At 43.3% G+C, this 18,175-nt stretch overlaps 1 protein-coding gene across 1 annotated transcript in view; it reads left to right on the top strand.

Annotated features, from left to right (window-relative positions):
• SGPP2 (sphingosine-1-phosphate phosphatase 2) overlaps window positions 1–18,175 on the top strand; it is a gene marked incomplete at both ends in the record, with an annotated part of 113,909 nt that overhangs the window by 66,254 nt on the left and 29,480 nt on the right. Inside the window, 2 exons of the mRNA XM_082658714.1 lie at window positions 6,439–6,618; window positions 9,644–9,733. Of these exons, the coding sequence (XP_082514840.1) occupies window positions 6,439–6,618; window positions 9,644–9,733 (270 nt within the window). The remainder of the gene's footprint in view (window positions 1–6,438; window positions 6,619–9,643; window positions 9,734–18,175) is intronic.

Genomic DNA, 18,175 nt, shown 5'->3' with positions numbered 1-18,175 from the left:
TTTATTTTTCTCACCTGCCATTTGTGCTTTCGTTATTGTATCTCCATTTTTACAGAACCTGGAATATGTCAAGACCAGTTTGCTGAGAGTCTTCTGTGATTTACGGTGTTTGCTCTGTAGTTTCTTTGTTTTGGTGTTTCAGGCGTGGAATGAAATTTTATTAGTTTGAAATTACACCTGCTTGTCCAAGTGACTCACCGTCAGGCCACCCTCTACAAACACACACGAACCCACATGACATACACTGTAGAAGGGCTGTGAATTTTAAAAAGTAAATAAAAATGATGCCACAGTAGGAGAGGACATTCACCCATTGAAAACAACTTTTTACACTGGATGGTAAGCAGTAGTCTCTAGAATGTTCCCAAATAACCATAACAAAGACCTGCTTTTAATTCACTCCCTGAAGCCAAATAGGAGACCACAGAGGAGTGTGTATTCTAGGGAGGAAAAAAAAGACTGAACACTGAATAAACAAAAACACACACAGGCTAATGCAGTCAGTCTTTTTTTGTAAAACTGTTGATCTGAAAAGCCTCCAGAGATTAAAATTGCTCTTAAAATGAATCCCATACTCATGGGTTTGAGTAGGTAGATTTTCAGCAGCTTTCTCTGTGTCATGTGTGGTCGCCACCTCAGTGCCCTGTAGAACTGGGGTTGGGAGCAGAGGTGGGCAGGACTTTTGAAGAAAATATTAATAGAAGCCATAGCTGCTTCTATTGAATCAATATTTGAAGGTATTGTTAATAGCATTTGGGAGCAAAAGACTTCAAGGGCACATAGAAGAGGTATTTCAGAACCCATCTTTATGTCTAGTTTATCTTTTTTTCAGTGGGCTACCATTAGTATTAACCTTTTTAAAGAATATGATTCAGTGGTTTTAGTATATTCACAAAGTTGTGCAACCAATGTCTACCTCCAGAACATTTTCATCTCCCTAAAAAGAACCCCCATATTTACTAGCACTCACTCCCCTTCCCCTACCCCCCCATCCCACCCTAGACAACCACTAATCTACTTTCCATCTCTGTGGATTTGCCTGTTCCGAACACTTCATATAAATGGAATCATACAATGTTTGTCCTTTTCTTGTTTGGCTTCTTTCACTTAGCACACTATTTTCAAAGTTGATCCTTGTAGCATGTATCAGTACTTCGTTTTTTAAGGTCAAATAATGTTTCATTGTAAGGATATACCCCATTTTGTTTATGCATTCATCAGTTGATGAACATTTGGGTTGTTTAAACTTCGGGGCTATTGTGAAGGATAATGTTGAGAATATTATATTCATGTACAAGTTTCCGTGAGGACATAATTTTCAGTGTTCTTGAGTATGTACCTAGGAGTGAGACAGTTTGGTGTCTGATCTTTCTTTATCCAAATTATCATGTTAGTAACCTGAGAAGAAGGGGAATGAGCTTCACTTGGACAGATGAAGAAATGGGATGGGTAGAGAAGCTGTGGTCTTTGGGTTACATCTCATTGTTCTCTAGAATGGTGAAACTAATTCCTGACTTTTTAAAAACAAATCCATGGATAGACTATAAATCCCAGTGATTCAGTGTTTCTGTCCCATGAGACCTGAGGGATACCTTACATCCCTGTTAGTTAATCGCTTGCACTGTGATTTCCCATGGTGAAGTGGGCTGAGGGTGTAGCCAGAGGGAAGAAAGATGTTAGAGTTTATCATAATTTGTGTGTGTTTGGGGGAGGGGGGGCGGGTGAAATTTGAAAAGAGCCTCTCGGTGCTCCCTCTGTTTTGCAGAGGATTCAGCTTTTATTATAAAAACAGGGGAGGGGATGGGGATGCTTTGGAAGGAGGACAGAGGTGGGAGTGGGGGCAGGCAGCAGTCTCAGAGCGTAAACAATAAATGTATGGCTGTTGTCTAAAATCCCGCGGCTGCTTTACTAGTAATGTTATTTCAAGGACCTTCTGTTTCCTAAACTATCTAGGTTTCATTTATCCGGGCGTGAAGACTAAATTCTGTTCATCAGAGCTGTGTTAGACATAGAAAAATTGTCATTTTGGATTGTAATAACTAGGAAGGCCCACCACATTAAGAGAAAAAGCACAGTTTTCTCTGCTGGCCCCAAAGAGCCCAGCCATCAAGGACAGATGCCAGATGGGAAATTCTTCTAAGTTGTGAAGACACATTTCATTTTGACAGAATTGGTTCTCTAGAAAAGCCTCTTGTCTGCTTGGGGTCAACAGTAGACGATCCAGAGAACTGGATTTCCTTTCCACCTATACATTAATTAGGGAAGAAGTAAGCAAGTAGGCTAATTCCTCATCATGAAACGCTCCGGGGCCCCAGCACCATGCAGGGGACCCAGCTAGGGTGCTGAGGCGTTAATGAGCTATAATTGCTTCCTGCCCTGCCTCCCCGTGGATTTTCGCTTTTACACATAGGCCTTGGGGGCCTCAGCCCAAAGGAGCATGATGGATGATGGAACTTAATTTGGTCCCTTTGGGTAGAAGGGCCTTTCAAGAAGACAGAGCAAAGTCCTCCGTGGAGGGCAAGCCATACTGAGTTAATCATTATACTCTTTACTGTGAACTAAATGGAGAAATAATTCTCTTCTGCCGTAGTACTCTTTTTAATAGACTTTACTTTTAGAGTAGTTTTAGGTTCACAGCAAAATTGAGCAGGAAGTATAGAGAGTTCCTGTATACCCCCTGTACCCACACATGCATCCCGTCCACCAGAGTGGGACATTTGTTACAACTGAGGATCCTACACTGGCACCCAATGGCCTTAGTTTACAACTTGGCACATTTTGATATCGGTCCATACCCCTAAAATTATCACCATAATTAAGACAGACATAATTAAAACATAGTTAAGACATAATTAAAACTTCATTACCCAGAAGTTTCCTCATGCCCATTTGTAATTTCTTTCCCGCCTTTCTGGCCACCACCGATCGGCTTTCTATCCTATAGAGTCATTTCTATTTCCAAGAATTTTATATAAACAAAATCATAAAGTATGTACTTTTGTTTGTTTTTGGCCTGGCTTCTTCATTCAGCACAATTATTTTAAGATTCGTCCATGCTGTAGCATGATATCTATAGTTTATTATTTCGTTTTTGCTGCGAAGTATTCAGTTGTATGATTATACCACAATTTGCATAATTATTAATTCAGCATAATTATTTTAAGATTCATCATTCATTCAGCATAATTATTTTAAGATTCATCCATGCTGTAGCGTGATATCTATAGTTTATTTTTTTTTGTTCTTGCCGCGAAGTATTCAGTTGTATGATTATACCACAATTTGTTTACCTATTCACCTGTTGATGGAAATTGGGTTGTTGCCGGTTTGGGGCCGTTACAAAGAAGCTGCCGTCAATGGTCATAGACCGATCTTTGCGTGACTTACGCTTTCACTCTTTGAGGGTAAATACCTAGGATCGGCATGGCTGGGTCGTGCGGAAATCATATGTTTTAACTTTTTAAGAAGCTGTCAAACTGCTTTTCCAAAGTGGTTGTATCATTTTGCACCTGCTCCAGTGCTGTATGAGGGTTCCAGGTACTCCCCATATCCTCCCAACACCTGGTATGGTCAGTTCCTTTCATCTCAGCCATTCTAACTGATGTGTAATGGTGTGCCCCACAATTTAAACTCCACTGGTCCTAACTGCCTCGGAGGTCCCTCTGCATACCACCCAACATCACTTCTCCAAGGCTTCTCTATTCTTGCGAAGTGGATGCTTCTCTATCCACCCCTCATCTTAAACAATCTTCCTTTAACGTTCCACCTCAGTGCTCCCAGTGTCTCGGGTTGAACCAAAGTCTGTCTCTACATATATACATACCCATATAATTCTGTGGATAATTTTTTTCCAAAGCATATTTGCATTATGATGAGATCCTCTGTGTGACTGTTTTCCCCACTCAAGGTTGGAGACCTAATACAGGGCTGGGCACAGTTTGCTGTAATGAATGCAAACTGACAGAGACAGGACTTGTCACCCTGTGAGTGGTACTCTTTCCCTACAACCTGAAAAACATAGCTTCACTCTCTGATTTGAAGAGCTCTGTCATGACAGTAATTGCTATTTGAAACTTATTGATCAGAAACAGTGTGCTGCTATGGGAACACTTTTAAATAAAATGAACAATTGTCCTCATTCTTAAAAACATCCTTCAGATATAGAAGGCAAAAGATAAATGAAGTCGAAGAAACTCATGGACTTCAAGGAGATTAAGTTTTGTCTGAATGAGGGACGCACAGTCTGTCTTCACTCTATGATTTTAACGTTTCCTGTCTGAAGATTCTGTGTATTTTTGAGTGAACTGGAGTTTGTCGTAATGCCTGTAATATTCTTTTTGATGTTGATGAGTGGGGAAGGGGCAGGGTTGAGAAACATTTATATCCTAGCATCTTCTGAGAAATTCTTAGTAGTCAACAACATCTGCAAGTTTTCCAACTCCCCAGAAAATAGTCGGTCTGATGTGGTTTTTATAGGTTCACAGGAGGGAGAGGCAGAAACATAAAAGAGTAAGCTAGTTTCCAAAACAGTAGTTTCTGGTAATAAGGGGATGGTAAAGAGGTTAAGTTTCAAAGTCTGATTAGAAATAGCAGCTATGGAATTTGGAGTGATTGTCACTGAGGCTTTAAAGCCTGTGGATTTGGCCTGCTGTGCACAGACAGTGGTTCTTGATTTTTAACCCAGAGCAAAGTGGCAGCAGAGCACAAAAACATATGCAGCGTTTTCTGGGGGATACTGAGTGTGCTGGGATAATGTTCAGAATTCACCGGCAACTAGATGAGTTAAAAGAAAGTACCACAATGTGGGAAACTCTAAAGCAATCTGGCTGACTAATCAAAAGTATTTTGAAATAGTCCTTCATAGCGGGTTTTGTTCCAAAGCCAAGTAACTCCATCCATCACAAGCTAAATAAAGCCCTAGTAAGATCAATGCGATCATGGTAAGATGAGGAGGTTTATAATTAAAGCCCATGACAAAGTGACCTGCGCAAGAATACAGTGTAAAGCCGGCCGTGCTTCTCAAATTCTCACGTGCGCATGAACCACCCGGGAGTCTTGTGAAAATGAGGGTTCCAGTTCCATAGGTACAGGCTGGGGCCTGAGATTCTGCATCTTGAAACAGCACTCGTGGTGTGGATGCTGCCTCTCCTCAGACCACACTTTGGGTTGCAAATGCAGAGACTTAAGTGAATGGGTTGCTTCTCCCTCTTGCATAGCCTCACGGAAATGTCCCGTGAAGCTCTCTGACAAAGTAAATAGGTCTATTGTTAACAGTCCTATTCATCTCAGGAGGGTATGGAAATCACTTCTGATATCTATGTTGTGCTTTAAGGGAAAAAGAGAAAGGGATTTTTTCATTAATGGCATCATGGAAAAAAAAGAATTCAATTGAGGAACTTCCAGATTGAGCTGTGTTGATTTTAGGGTTGAAAATAGTCACGCCATTTATTGTGTGACGCTCTCGAGTACTGAGAAAAGTTAAACTATATCCAGTATGTTGCCTGCATACATCAGGAGTAACAGTGGCATTCAAAAAATTTTAAGCCAGAAGTCACTTTTTTGGTTAAAACTTGAAAAGAAGGGCTGTCTGATTGAGTATTAAATTCTTAGTCCAGGACCATCCCGAAGGTATTACCGTGGTAGTTTAAGGCACATATTTTTTGAAGCCAAACTCTCTGGATTTGAATCCATTAAGTCTTGCCACTTACTAACTATGTACAACGGTTTACCCCTCTGTAAAATGGGTCTGCATTCTACAGGTACTATTGGATTAAGTGAGTTAATATTTGTAAAGTTCTTAGACCAGTGCTTGGCACACATACCAGCTATACAAATGTTAAATATATGACCAAAATAAGTAAGACGTGTTAGTGTCATATCTTAGTTGCCCAGTGACCCTCTGGAATCCAGAAGGGCTGTTTCTCTTTTCTCTCTTTTGTTTAGAAATTTATTTATTTATGTATTTATTTATTTATTTGCTGTGTTGGGTCTTTGTTGCTGTGCCTGGACCCTCCCTGGTTGCAGAGAGCAAGGGCTTCCCTTTGTTGTGGTGCGTGGGCCTCTCATGGTGGCTTCTCTCGTTGCGGAGCACGGGCTTCAGGCACGTGGGCTTCAGTAGTTGTGGTACGCAGGCTCAGTAGTTGTGGCACACAGGCTTAGTTGCTCCGCAGCATGTGGGATCATCCCGGACCAGGGATCATACCCGTGTCCCCTGCACTGGCAGGCGGATTCTTAACCCCTGCGCCACCAGGGAAGTCCCGGCCTGTTTCTCTTTTTAACAACTAAAATGTCTTCCTACAAGACTTCCCCATAGGCCGCTGGGGTCAGAGAGAAAGGTGATTTCAGCCAACCAACAGGAAACCTCAAAATAAATTCATAGAACCTAGGAGTTTATTTTGCTCATTTGGTTAGACTTACCTCCATCCTTTGGTTTGGCAGTTGGTGATGTATATTGGCCAGGTGGCCAAGGATGTCTTGAAGTGGCCCCGCCCCTTCTCCCCTCCTGTTGTGAAACTGGAGAAGAGAGTGATCGCTGAGTATGGGATGCCGTCCACCCACGCCATGGCAGCCACCGCCATCTCCTTCACCCTCCTTATCTCTACCACGGGCAGATACCAGGTAAGGCGCAGACTCCCCTTCCTCCCGTGTAACACCATCCGTACGATGAGGCAGCAAAGAGTTTCCCTTCAGGATTTTCTTTTTTTGAAGGACTTTGAAGTTTATGAAATAAAGATGGGGAACAAAAATTTACTGAGCAGTCAGTGACAATTTCTTTATAAATGAAGTGACCATATGATTTAGTACCCAAAGCAGGTTGTGCCCAAGAGTGAAAGTGGACACCATTAATGACAACAGGGGCTTCCCTGGTGACGCAGTGGTTGAGAGTCCGCCTGCCGATGCAGGGGACACGGGTTCGAGCCCTGGTCTGGGAGGATCCCACATGCCACAGAGCGGCTGGGCCCGTGAGCCACAACTACTGAGCCTGCGCGTCTGGAGCCTGTGCTCCGCAACAAGAGAGGCCCGCGCACCACGATTAAGAGTGGCCCTGGCTCGCCTCAACTAGAGAAAGCCCTCGCACAGAAACGAAGTCCCAACACAGCAAAAATAAATTAGTTAATTAAAAAAAAATAATAATGACAACAGCACCACAAACATAACCCGGGTGTGTGGCATCCCGCTTCCGAAGGCATTTTCACCCTGAGCTGCCCGACCAGATGGCACTGAATAGGTGCTCTCACCCTCTGTTTGCAAGAGACTCGAGGGGTTTATATCCTAGTAAATGATCCTCCAGGGCTGAGATGGTTTCACCAAATCCTCCAGCTACATGTCCCAGGGCCCAGGGTGAAATAGTCTGTTCCCAAATTAGCCCCCAGAGATGTCTCTGCCTTTTTTGGGGGCTCAACCGTTAGAAATAATCATTCCATATTTTCTAGAAAGCTGTCTAAATGACAGGTGATTAATAGCTGTTGAAAATAGAAGAATTTCACTTAATATCTGCTTAAATGCCAGTTATAGTAAGACCTTTTAAAATCTATACTGTTACTGCAATGAAGATTTATTTTTCCTTTCTGAGAACTCTTGCTCTAGTTTTGTGCTTAATTTCAGAAATTTTACCTTTTACCCGTTGGAAAATTTAGATTTCATGAACTCTAGCAGCCTTGTATGTAAATGATAGTATTGCTTCTCCTGCTCCTCTACACCAGAAACCCAGGGGTGTTCCATGTTCCAGGTTGTACAAAAATGGGGTGTCAGCCTGATGTGATTGGAAGAGGATAAGATTAGTGTCAGGTCCTGGCTGTACCTGGTCTGCTACCTGGTCACCTGGGGTCAGATCTCAGTTTCCTAAATGGCAAAGGGACAAGTGTATAGTATCATATCCAACTAGGTATAATCTTTTTTTGTAACTTAAATGTCATGCCAGGATCAAACAATGTCTGAGCTCCCCAGTACTATCGGAATTAATTGAATGCAGACTTCTGAGCTATGTCATATCCCGTGCCGTCTGCCCCAGAAGGACATAGTGGGCCCAACACTGACCCCCATCGGGCTGCTGTCAGCATCAAGAGAAGCCTGTGAACATGGTTCTCTTAGGAAAAAATCAACAAAAATCAAAAAAAAAAAAAAATCAATGGCGCTGACTGCAGGAAAGCAACAGCAATCATTTATACGCTCATTTTAAGGCCACCTGGATCTTCTTAAAAATGTCTTTACAGCTTACGTGATGAAACGATTTTCTTTTCTTTTTTCTTTTTCTTTTTCTGGCCACACCGCTCGGCATGCGGGATGTTAATTCCCCGACCAGGGGTCAAACCTGTGCCCCCTGCAGTGGAAGTGCAGAGTCTTAATCACTGTACCGCCAGGGAAGTCCCACAATAGTTTTCGTAAGGCCTGAGTTGTTTTGCACTTCTTTCCTATTTAATTTTTTAATAATAAATGTATTCAGCTTTTGGGGTTATATACTCATGAGTAGCTCTAAAAATGGGTTTATTTATATAAATATATGTTCAGGTGAATACCAACCTCTAAATTCTGAATGCATTAACTCATTAATTTTCAACACTTTTTCGATTAAAATCAGAGACCCAGTTAATGATAAATCTTAAGAAAAGATGCACAACCCTGTGTTGTTATACTCAGATGTTGCATTGGAAAGAACATGCTGGGCTTGTACTCGGAAGATGTGGCTTCTGGTTCAGACTGTGTCACTACTGGCTGTGTGACCTTGGGCAAGTCATTGTACCTCTCTGAGCCCCAGCTCCTGTTGTGAGGGGTGATGGATGGGCAAGCATCTTTGTGCTAAAGTTCAATACTAATGCAACTTATTATCAAGGTTAAGGGTTTCCTCATCTGTGGACTGGGGCTAGTAATAGAACCTATTTCATACGGTTGTGTGAAGATACATGAGATAGTGACCATACAGCACTTCACATAATATAGACAGTTCTCTATCGTCTTTATCCTTATTACCACGGAAGACCACAGACATCAGTAGTTGAAGCAACTGGATTATAGCTCTGTGTCTAGCTCATAAGCAGGATATTTGTGTGTTCTTTATATGACTTGTCATTAGCCAGAGTCCTCCAGCTGTTTTCATTACTCACGAGCAAATGTCAAGATTCAGTGAAGTCTGGACGCTTGCCTTGACATCTGTACAGAAATATGCCCAGTCTTAACGTGGGGCTTCTTCTTCCCCAAGAAGCTGGTTGTTGCCAAGCTTTACCATCACAGCACATGATGGGGAAGTAGCTAGTTGGACTTCCAAATGACAGCACTGTCTATCTATCTTGCCTCTTGGAAATACTGTATACTTCATAAGTTTTAATCTAAAAATAGAAATAAAAAATTATTTACTCCATTAAAACTTGTAGCACCATAGCTAAGGTCAAGTTTTCTGCTGTGTCTTATTTGCATGTCAATATGTTGTGAAACTTGCTTCCAGAACTATATTCCTAGACATCTTCCCCTTCTCTTTCCTTAGTTTTCCCATTTTTCAAGTGATTTGAGATCATCAGACTGCTGGTCTAGGGAATATGAGATTGAGACTAGGAGTTACGGGATCAGAAATCCTATTCCTTTCCACAGCACCAAATTGTATGTGTCTGAACCTGACCGAATGTCCTTGTTTTCTCTTCTCCCCCTGCAGTATCCCTTTGTTTTGGGACTGATGACGGCTGTGGCGTTTTCCACGTTGGTGAGTCTCAGCCGACTTTACACTGGGATGCACACAGTCCTGGTAAGCCGTTGTGGGCAGGTCTTGGGGTGATTATCTGAATAGGAGTGTGGTTAGTATGTGTTTATTAAAAGTTATTTGCATCTGTAATTATATTTCCCATCAGGCCAATGAATTACGGAATTATTCTCTTCTGGCACATGTATAATAATAGTAATGAATCATTAAGATGATGTGAAGGAGGCTGAACTGGGCTAGACCCTCATGACTTGGAAGCTAGAATGGTAACAAAGATTCAGGTAGTTTGTTTACATGCCGGTTTACTGATGATGCAACAAGAGGTGCAGAAAAACACCCAGGGTCAGGGATGTGAGTGATGGATGAGGTCCTCCACTTGGTCCTCGAAGATGTGGGTGTGAAATTTGGGGGTCTCAGCTGCCCTTGCAGGGTAGGAGTCCCACCAGGTCAAAAGAGCCCAAATCATGAGCTCGCTTCCTTCCATACTGGCTTTGCGTTTAAAGAGCTGTCCATGTTTTTACCGTATTAGGCATTTTTTTCAGGGCTTCCATAGTTAGCACAGTTAAAATTACTCAGTTCTATTTCCTAGTGTTCCAGCCAGCTACCTTGGAGTTGCAGAGCATAATGCTGGCCATGGTTTACCAAGGGCACTATTTATCATCATAATTGCTGCAAGAAAGGTTTCTTTAAAAAGGACTAGGCCCTTGCTTATTGTGTTACTCTGCACGTGAAGCTGAAAAATTATGTTAGCAGAAGACCTCAGGGGGGGCTTCACTTCCCTTGTGGCACAGTGGTTGAGAGTCCACCTGTCGATGCAGGGGACGCGGGTTCGTGCCCCGGTCCGGGAAGATCCCACATGCCGCGGAGCAGCTGGGCCCGTGAGCCATGGTCGCTGAGCCTGCACGTCCGGAGCCTGTGCTCCACAACGGGAGAGACCGCAACAGTGAGAGGCCCGCGTACCGCAAAAAAAAAAAAAAAAAAAAAATGACCTCAGAGGGAAAGGCCGGCCTTCACCGGCCCTCTTGTATCTCTTCCTGGTACCTGATGTTGGTCATCCTGGGAAAGGTGGCGGGGGTGTGTGTGTGTGGAACGGCAGAAGCCGCAGAGGTGAACGGATTTAGGGAGAGAGTTTGTCAAAATGGGCAGAAGAAGAGAACAGGGAGGAAGTAAAACCGGAGAAAGATGTTTGTGGCTGCATGAGATGCAGAGAGCAACGTCATGCTTTCCTCTCAAGAAGAAAACAAATTATAACTCCAAGGAAAGCGGGGACGTGAGTGGAGTCAGGGCTGGACCCAGGGTGAGGCAAGTCAGGCAGGAAATTGAAGGGGTGCCAAACAACTCCAGAATCAAAAGAAATGATTTTCATGCGCTACTTAAAAAATCAAAATCAAGGCAGAAACTTTCTGCAAAATATCCCAGTCTGAAATAAAGTCCTGCATTTGTGTGACCTTGCTGGTTTTGCCCTACCCTGATCCTGGAGTGCTGCCCGGTGCAAGGGGGCCCAGATTTTGAAAATACGACGGGAGCAATTAGGGGTCAGCCTTATTATCTACCTACCAAGACATGTCCCTGCTGTTCCCGTCCCATTGCACAGTGTGTCTCATGGCTTCTAAGACTTAAGGGGAAAGGGGAGAAGAGCATTCTCAATTTGCTACACCACTGCTCCTCATTATAAAGAGGTTCTCTCCAGATACGTCCACAGACTTAAATATGGAATGAAGCAGAACCCTCTCGGGTGTTTGAGTATTTCTTTTATCTGGGGCTACTTTTTAATTTCCATTGGTTTTAATAAAAAGCGATCTTAGGAACTCAGGTTAAAATTAAAACCAAAGTAAACATGAGAATGTGGAGCTGCAGACATGAATAGAGGGCACAGAAAACCCACCTCAATAAAAATCCAGCTACGTGTCTGTCTTTAGTTTTAAAAGTGGGTTGGGGGTAGGGAAGCACAAATTTGTGGGGAAGATCGTTTAGACCTCTCTTTGAGATCTAAGGAATGGGTCCCACCACTCATTTTGGAGCATCCGTTCCAGAAAAAACTGGAACAAGGGGCAGTAGCAACTATTCCTCCCACCCCTATCCTCCTCCACCATTGCCGTGCAGGACTCCTTCACACGTATAATTTTGTCTCATAAAGACCTGAAACCCTGGACTTCCCTGATGGTCTAGTGGTTAAGACTCCACGCTTCTAAAGCGGGGGTGTGGGTTCTATCCCTGGTCGGGGAACTAAGATCCCACATGCTGCACAGTATGGCCAAAAAATTAAACAAATTAAAAAAAAAAAAAAAAGATCTGAAACCCTGACTCAGGCCCAGGTCTGGGTCAGGCTCCACAGCCACAGACATGGCCCAGGGTAGAATGGTACCTAATTTCTAGTAGCAAAGGGGAATGGTTAGTTTTAATAGAAAGATGGAGTTGAATTATGGATTGGTTGTCTTTATTTAGCAGCAACTTAATAAGCTTCTGCAGGGTCACAGGCTTGGAGCGAGATCTAGAAGATACTGAGGTGAACAAAACCTACCTCCCCCTCCCAGGTGTCCGGATCCATTGATGGAGACAGGTGTATGAGCTTACTGATTGCTGGCTGTGATAAGTGTTATAATTAGCATGGAACAGCTGGATCAGGCCAGCTAAGGTGGCGTGCCTCTCCTCTGGACTCTTCACATTCTCTAGGGACTGCCACACACTGGTGGTCCTCAACCTTGCCTGCACATTCAAATCCCATGGAAAACTTCAAAGAAAATATTTGGGGATGTTTGGACATCTACAATCATAGCAGCAGCATTATTCACAGTAGCCAAAATGTAGAAGCAACCCAAGTGTCCATGGATGGATGAGTGGATAAATAACATGTGATAGATACATGCAATGGAATATTACTCAACCTTGAAAAGGAAGGACATTCTGACACACTACAGCATGGAAGAAACTTGAAGACATCACACTAAGTGAAATAAACCAATCACCAAAGGCAAATACTCTATGATTTTGCTTATATTCATAAAGACAGAAAATAGAAGGTGGTTCCCAGAACCTGAGGGGAGGGGGAATGAGGAGTTATCATTTAATGGGTACAGAGTTTCAGTTTGGGAAGATGAAAAGGTTCTGGAGGTGGACAGTGGTGATGTTGCCCAGCAATGTAAATGTACCTGATACCACTGAACTGTACACTTCAAAACGGTTAAGATGGTTAAATTTATGCTATGTGGGGTTTTTACCACAATAAAAGATACAGTCCTAGGCATTGGTGTTTTTTCAAAGTTCCTCAGTTGATTTCGGTGTGCAGCCAGGGTTGAGAGCCATCTATTAGACTGTCCCTTAGAGCTGGGCCAGGGCACAAGCCTGGACAGAAGAAGAGTTGGAAGGTGTAAGGAAAGTGGGGGCAGGTGCTGTATAGGCAGCCACTGTGTCCACAGCATGAACGGCTCTAATTGCACCCAGCTAGGAGGCTCACAGCACGCGAGTCATTCAGGTGGCTACCAGCTTCATATAAATGGTTCTCCGTGCGTAAACAGGAAGGACGGTTCACAGAGAGCAGTCATTTGCTTATCTCACCTGGTAAGAAATCTCTCTTGTCAAAGGTGAGTGGTTTGCTGTGAGATCAGGCTTCTGGACAGGCTCTGGCTGACTCCTGGGCAGGTCTGAGTGAAGCATGGGGAGGCATTGAACCTGCATGTGGCGTCACCATCCGGCCAAACCAGCTCTGGCATTGCTTCTATCTACCGGGACGCCCAAGGGAGAAACTTGGGCGCTGTCCTAGCTCTTCTCTTCCCACACCCATCAGTCAGGTAGTCACCAAGTCACATTAGTTCTGACTCTTAAAGATGTCTTAAAGCTGTTCTGACACCACTGCCAGGATAGTATTTCCAAATCTGATGATGCTCTTCCATGCATGGAAACGTTTCTCCATCTCCTGCTGAATGTGAGCAACAACACAGGTGGCCCCAACTGGGGCCTTTGGGGGAATCGACCTTTGAGAGAAGTCAGCACTGTTTATGGCAAAACATGGAAATAAAACACAGGGGCCCTGATGACATTCTTGTACCATACCTGGGCCCACACTACCTGTAGGCTGGCTGTTCCTTATTGCCCAAGCTGATTTTTATTGAAATTGTACATTTCCCATAGTAAAAAGCATCCTAACCAATGATTTACAGAAATAGTTTTTTGGTGTATAATTTCATGTTCCCTTGGTTTGGAAAGTAAACCAATTACGGCCAGCTGAAGGGGCAGGGGAGAGGGTAGGATGTCTTGGAAAGATGGGGTAGCCCGTGGAATCCAACACAGATGGGGCCGAACAACTAAGCTTCATACGTGTCTTCCTCTCCCTGCAGAGTGCCACGGTGCACAGAACGCAGATCCTAACAACTTCTCTCTCACATCCAGACCTTCACTCTCAGAGATGAAACTTTGATTGGACTGGGCGTTACCCTTGGGCATGGGAGCCTGGCAGGGAGGCAGGGTTGCAGAGCAGAGACAGGGCCCCAGAAGCCACCCCTGTGGGCTGCAAAGGCAGAGCCCAAAGAACAGGAACTGGAAAAACAAGCCAGTAAGTATGTTCACCATGATTGAGAATGCCCAAACTCAAGTGGTTACCTTGTGCGTGAGTCAGGATGCCTTGAATGCAAATAACAGAAACCAGCGCAAACTTGTTGAAGCTGGAGAGGAAATACACTGTTTTTTTTTTTTGTTTTTTTTTTTTTGCGGTATGCGGGCCTCTCATTGTTGTGGCCTCTCCCGTTGCAGAGCACAGGCTCCAGACGCGCAGGCTCAGCGGCCATGGCTCACGGGCCCAGCCGCTCCGCGGCATGTGGGATCTTCCCCGACCGGGGCACGAACCCACGTCCCCTGCATTGGCAGGTGGACTCTCAACCACTGCGCCACCAGGGAAGCCCTACACTGGTTTTTATAACCACACTGTAGGAAGGACAGAGGTGCAGGTGGCCACTGGGAGTGTGGGCCTCTGGGTCTAGATCTTTATTGGAAGTGTCCCCCACTCTTTCCCTAGGTTCTTTTCTTTTCTTTTCTTTATGGCTGTGTTGGGTCTTTGTTGTGGCGCGCGGGCTTCTCATTGTCATGGCTTCTCTTGTTGCGGAGCACGGGTTGTAGGTGTACAGGCTTCAGTAGTTGTGGCACGTGGGCTCAGTAGTTGTGGCTTGCGGGCTCTAGAGCTCAGGCTCGATAGTTGTGGCGCACGGGCTTAGTTGCTCCGCGGCATGTGGGATCTTCCCAGGCTAGGGCTCGAACCCGTGTCCCTTGCATTGGCAGGCAGACTCTTAACCACTGTGCCACCAGGGAAGCCCCCTAGGTCATTTCTGTATCTCTCTACATGGTGGATCTATACTCTTGGGCTGCCCTCTTTCTGATGCTAGACCCAAGGCTTAAATTCTTTCTGTGTTACTCCTGAAAAGATTCTAGTGGAGACTTTCATTGGCCTAGCCTGGATTATGAGTCACTTGCTGTACCAAACACTGTCCAAGGGGATGCAGGGGATTGTGATTGGACAAGCTGGGCCAGAAGCCAGCCTATGTGAACAGGGGCTGTGATTGGCAGTGACGGCTAGGGTTAGTACTGGCGTGTGAGAGGGCCCCTTCTCCAAAATAAAATGCATCTGTTGCCGGAAGACGGCAGGCAAAGCACCAGTGACATACTTTGTACATTGACATCATTGCATTTTCCTACTGTTTGAAAGACTCAAAACTGGACGTTATGTTTGTGGGGAAAGGAGGACTACAGAAAATCAAGAAGGCTGATCATACTATGTTTGTGAAATCGAAAATAAACCAACCTATACAGAATTGATTTTAAGTCTTTTAACTGATAAAGCAATCATCCCTAATATATTAACAGTAAAATTAGCCAGAATTTTTGTTGTTGTTGTTAGGTTAGTGAATAGTTGTTCCATTATTTTAAACTTGAGTTAGCTGAAATGCTGTTCTATTTTATTGTCCCTAAATTGCTTGATCTGTGAATAATTATATAGATATTAGGTTTTATTTGCTTACTCATTTTTTTCCCCCTAAATATTGCTTTAGTTTTGGTTGGAGTTGGAGAATGTTGAAAAGGTTTCTCAAATATTAAATTATCTGCAGACCATACAAAACTATGTTCTGGCTTTGGACTAGAGCATTTTGGGTGTGTTTTTTCAAGTTCTTTGAAACTACTTTTTTTTTTTTTTAAAAAAAAGTCTTACTTCAAACTGCCTTACTTAACATAGAGAGAAAGCGAATTGTAATATAAATTACACCCTACAAAGCTCTACTTTGTTATACCCTGTTGGGTGAGTTAGTTACTGAGATAAAAAGGGAATTTGGTTGTGTTTCTAGGCATCAGTCACCACAATATTATGCACATTCTTTTCTCTTTACCTTGGAGAGAAGTATTTTTACCCTTTCATTAAAATAGAGGATTATTTCTGGTTTCAAAAGTAATAAGTGCTCATGGTAAAACACTCATCCCCTCTTGTTTTTAAAGTTTTTGTTGTTGTTGTTGTGTGTGTGTGTTTAAGACAAAATAAATTGCCTTTAGTCAAACCACCACACGAGGAGTTCAGACAGCCAGACAGCCATTTGTTAGGACGATACAAAGGGAAACTGAAGGCACTTTATGCTTCTATATTAATTGAACCAAAATTAGGACTTTGCACAATTTCCAGCAAGAACTGCTCATGGTTTGTATTCCTAACAACAAACATAGGCAAATTAATTTTTTATCTCCTTTCTCAGTGCCGTCTAAAAAGCCACAGTTGGGGTAACTTTTTCCACCTATTCTGTGTGAGGTGCATAGACTCCTGGAAATGCCCTAAGTCTAGGAGGGGGAACTGGACTGAGCCTTGAGTGCAGCCCACAGAAGATACGCAGAGACAGAAGTTGGTCAAAGCACCAGAATCACGCAGAGTTCGGAGGTCCCTAGGGGCAGTGGGCCAAGCCCTAAAGGGCTGAAAGCAGGCACAGTCTGGTCCTGGGCCAGTTTGCCTCAGACCAGAAGCTACTTATATCCTTCCTCCTGCAATTGTTGGCCTCTAACATTCTGTGGCCTGGAGCCTCAGAAGCTGCTCCAGTAGGATGTGTTGTCAGACCTGCCAGAGTGTGACAACCAACAGTCTGATGGGGGAGGGGAGCCGGTGTCTGGGCAGGCAAGCCAAATGGACTAGGTCTGCAGCTACAGAGATGGTCCCTTGAGGCTGAGTTGGGCAGGTGAGGTGGTGATGGGGAAGAGGTAGTTTACCTCAGTGAGAATGACACCAAAGTACCTGTATAGCCCAGATTGCTGAAGAGGGAGCTCGGGTAAATGCTTAAGGTCTAGAATGTATTGAGAATGCATTCACTTTTCCCAACTGCTCATGAAAAACAAGCACATTCAGATCCAGAGTACAGATTTGAGATGCAACACTACCGTGGGTTGTATTTGTGTTCTACGTGAGTCCCATTTACTAATAAAATAAGAGTAAGGGATCAGATTAAACCTTCTGTAGAAGCCAGTCTCCATTTTTCTTTCTTTTCCTAGGTTATTGCTTTTTGGATCATATAGTGTGTTACAGTCTTATTGAAGGGTGAAGTTTTTCTGTAAGCTTATAATCGTGTGCCTTTTTTTTTTTTTTTTTTTTAAAGAAAATTAAATTTACTTCTCACACCAGAAACCAGAGTGGTCCAGACTGGTGGGTCAGCTGGGAATCTGGCTTCTTCCCATCTTGTAATTGTATGCCTCTCTTAATGGAAAAAGCACTGTCTTCAAAATTTGTTTGTGAAATCAACTTTTGTAAATTGAATCATACCTTCCCATTTATTTACATGATTATTTTAAAAAAAGATTCTTTGGCCCCTTGGGGAAATATGTACACGAATTTCTGCCGTAAATGTTCACTGTTGCTGTGACATTCCTGAAAATATTGGCACGCACTGGCACGTTATTTTCATTGCAGCTCTCTAAGTTATTCCTAGTTTGTCCCACTAGTGGAACAAAGAGAAAGGGATATGAAATGCTTTGCCGTGATTCAACTAACCACTGAAACCAGAGAATAAAGCTTTATTTCTGAACCAATCCAATCATAGGAAGAAAATTCAATCTAGTTTCATAAACTATTCACCTTCTTCAGAAGGCAGATGAACCCCTTAGAAAAGAGGAATCCTGCATATTTTATATCAGTAGTTCAAAGCCATGAAGGCAGAAGCAAACCCAACGTACTAGGGGCGAAGTGACGTTTTGTCTGCCTCAGCCAGGAAGCCTCCTATATTCTTCATGCTGTTTTTCCAAACAAACGTTTGGAAAAATTAGACAGAAAATATAAGTGAATATTTATGTAAACATAAAATTGAGAAGGACCTTTCTAGGCATGATATTAAATGTGATAATTCACAAAAGAAAAGTTTAGAAGAGCTGATTACATCCATTTTTTAAAAGCTTCTGTATATAAAAAACATAAGTGACAGGCAAAGGATTAATATAATATAGCAGAAGCCCAGCATACAAACAGACAGGAACAGGCAG

Source organism: Grampus griseus, assembly GCF_964374135.1.
Source record: "Grampus griseus genome assembly, chromosome: 7".
In the NCBI taxonomy this organism is placed as follows: Eukaryota; Metazoa; Chordata; class Mammalia; order Artiodactyla; family Delphinidae; genus Grampus; species Grampus griseus.
This window is presented reverse-complemented; position numbering and strand designations above follow the sequence as displayed.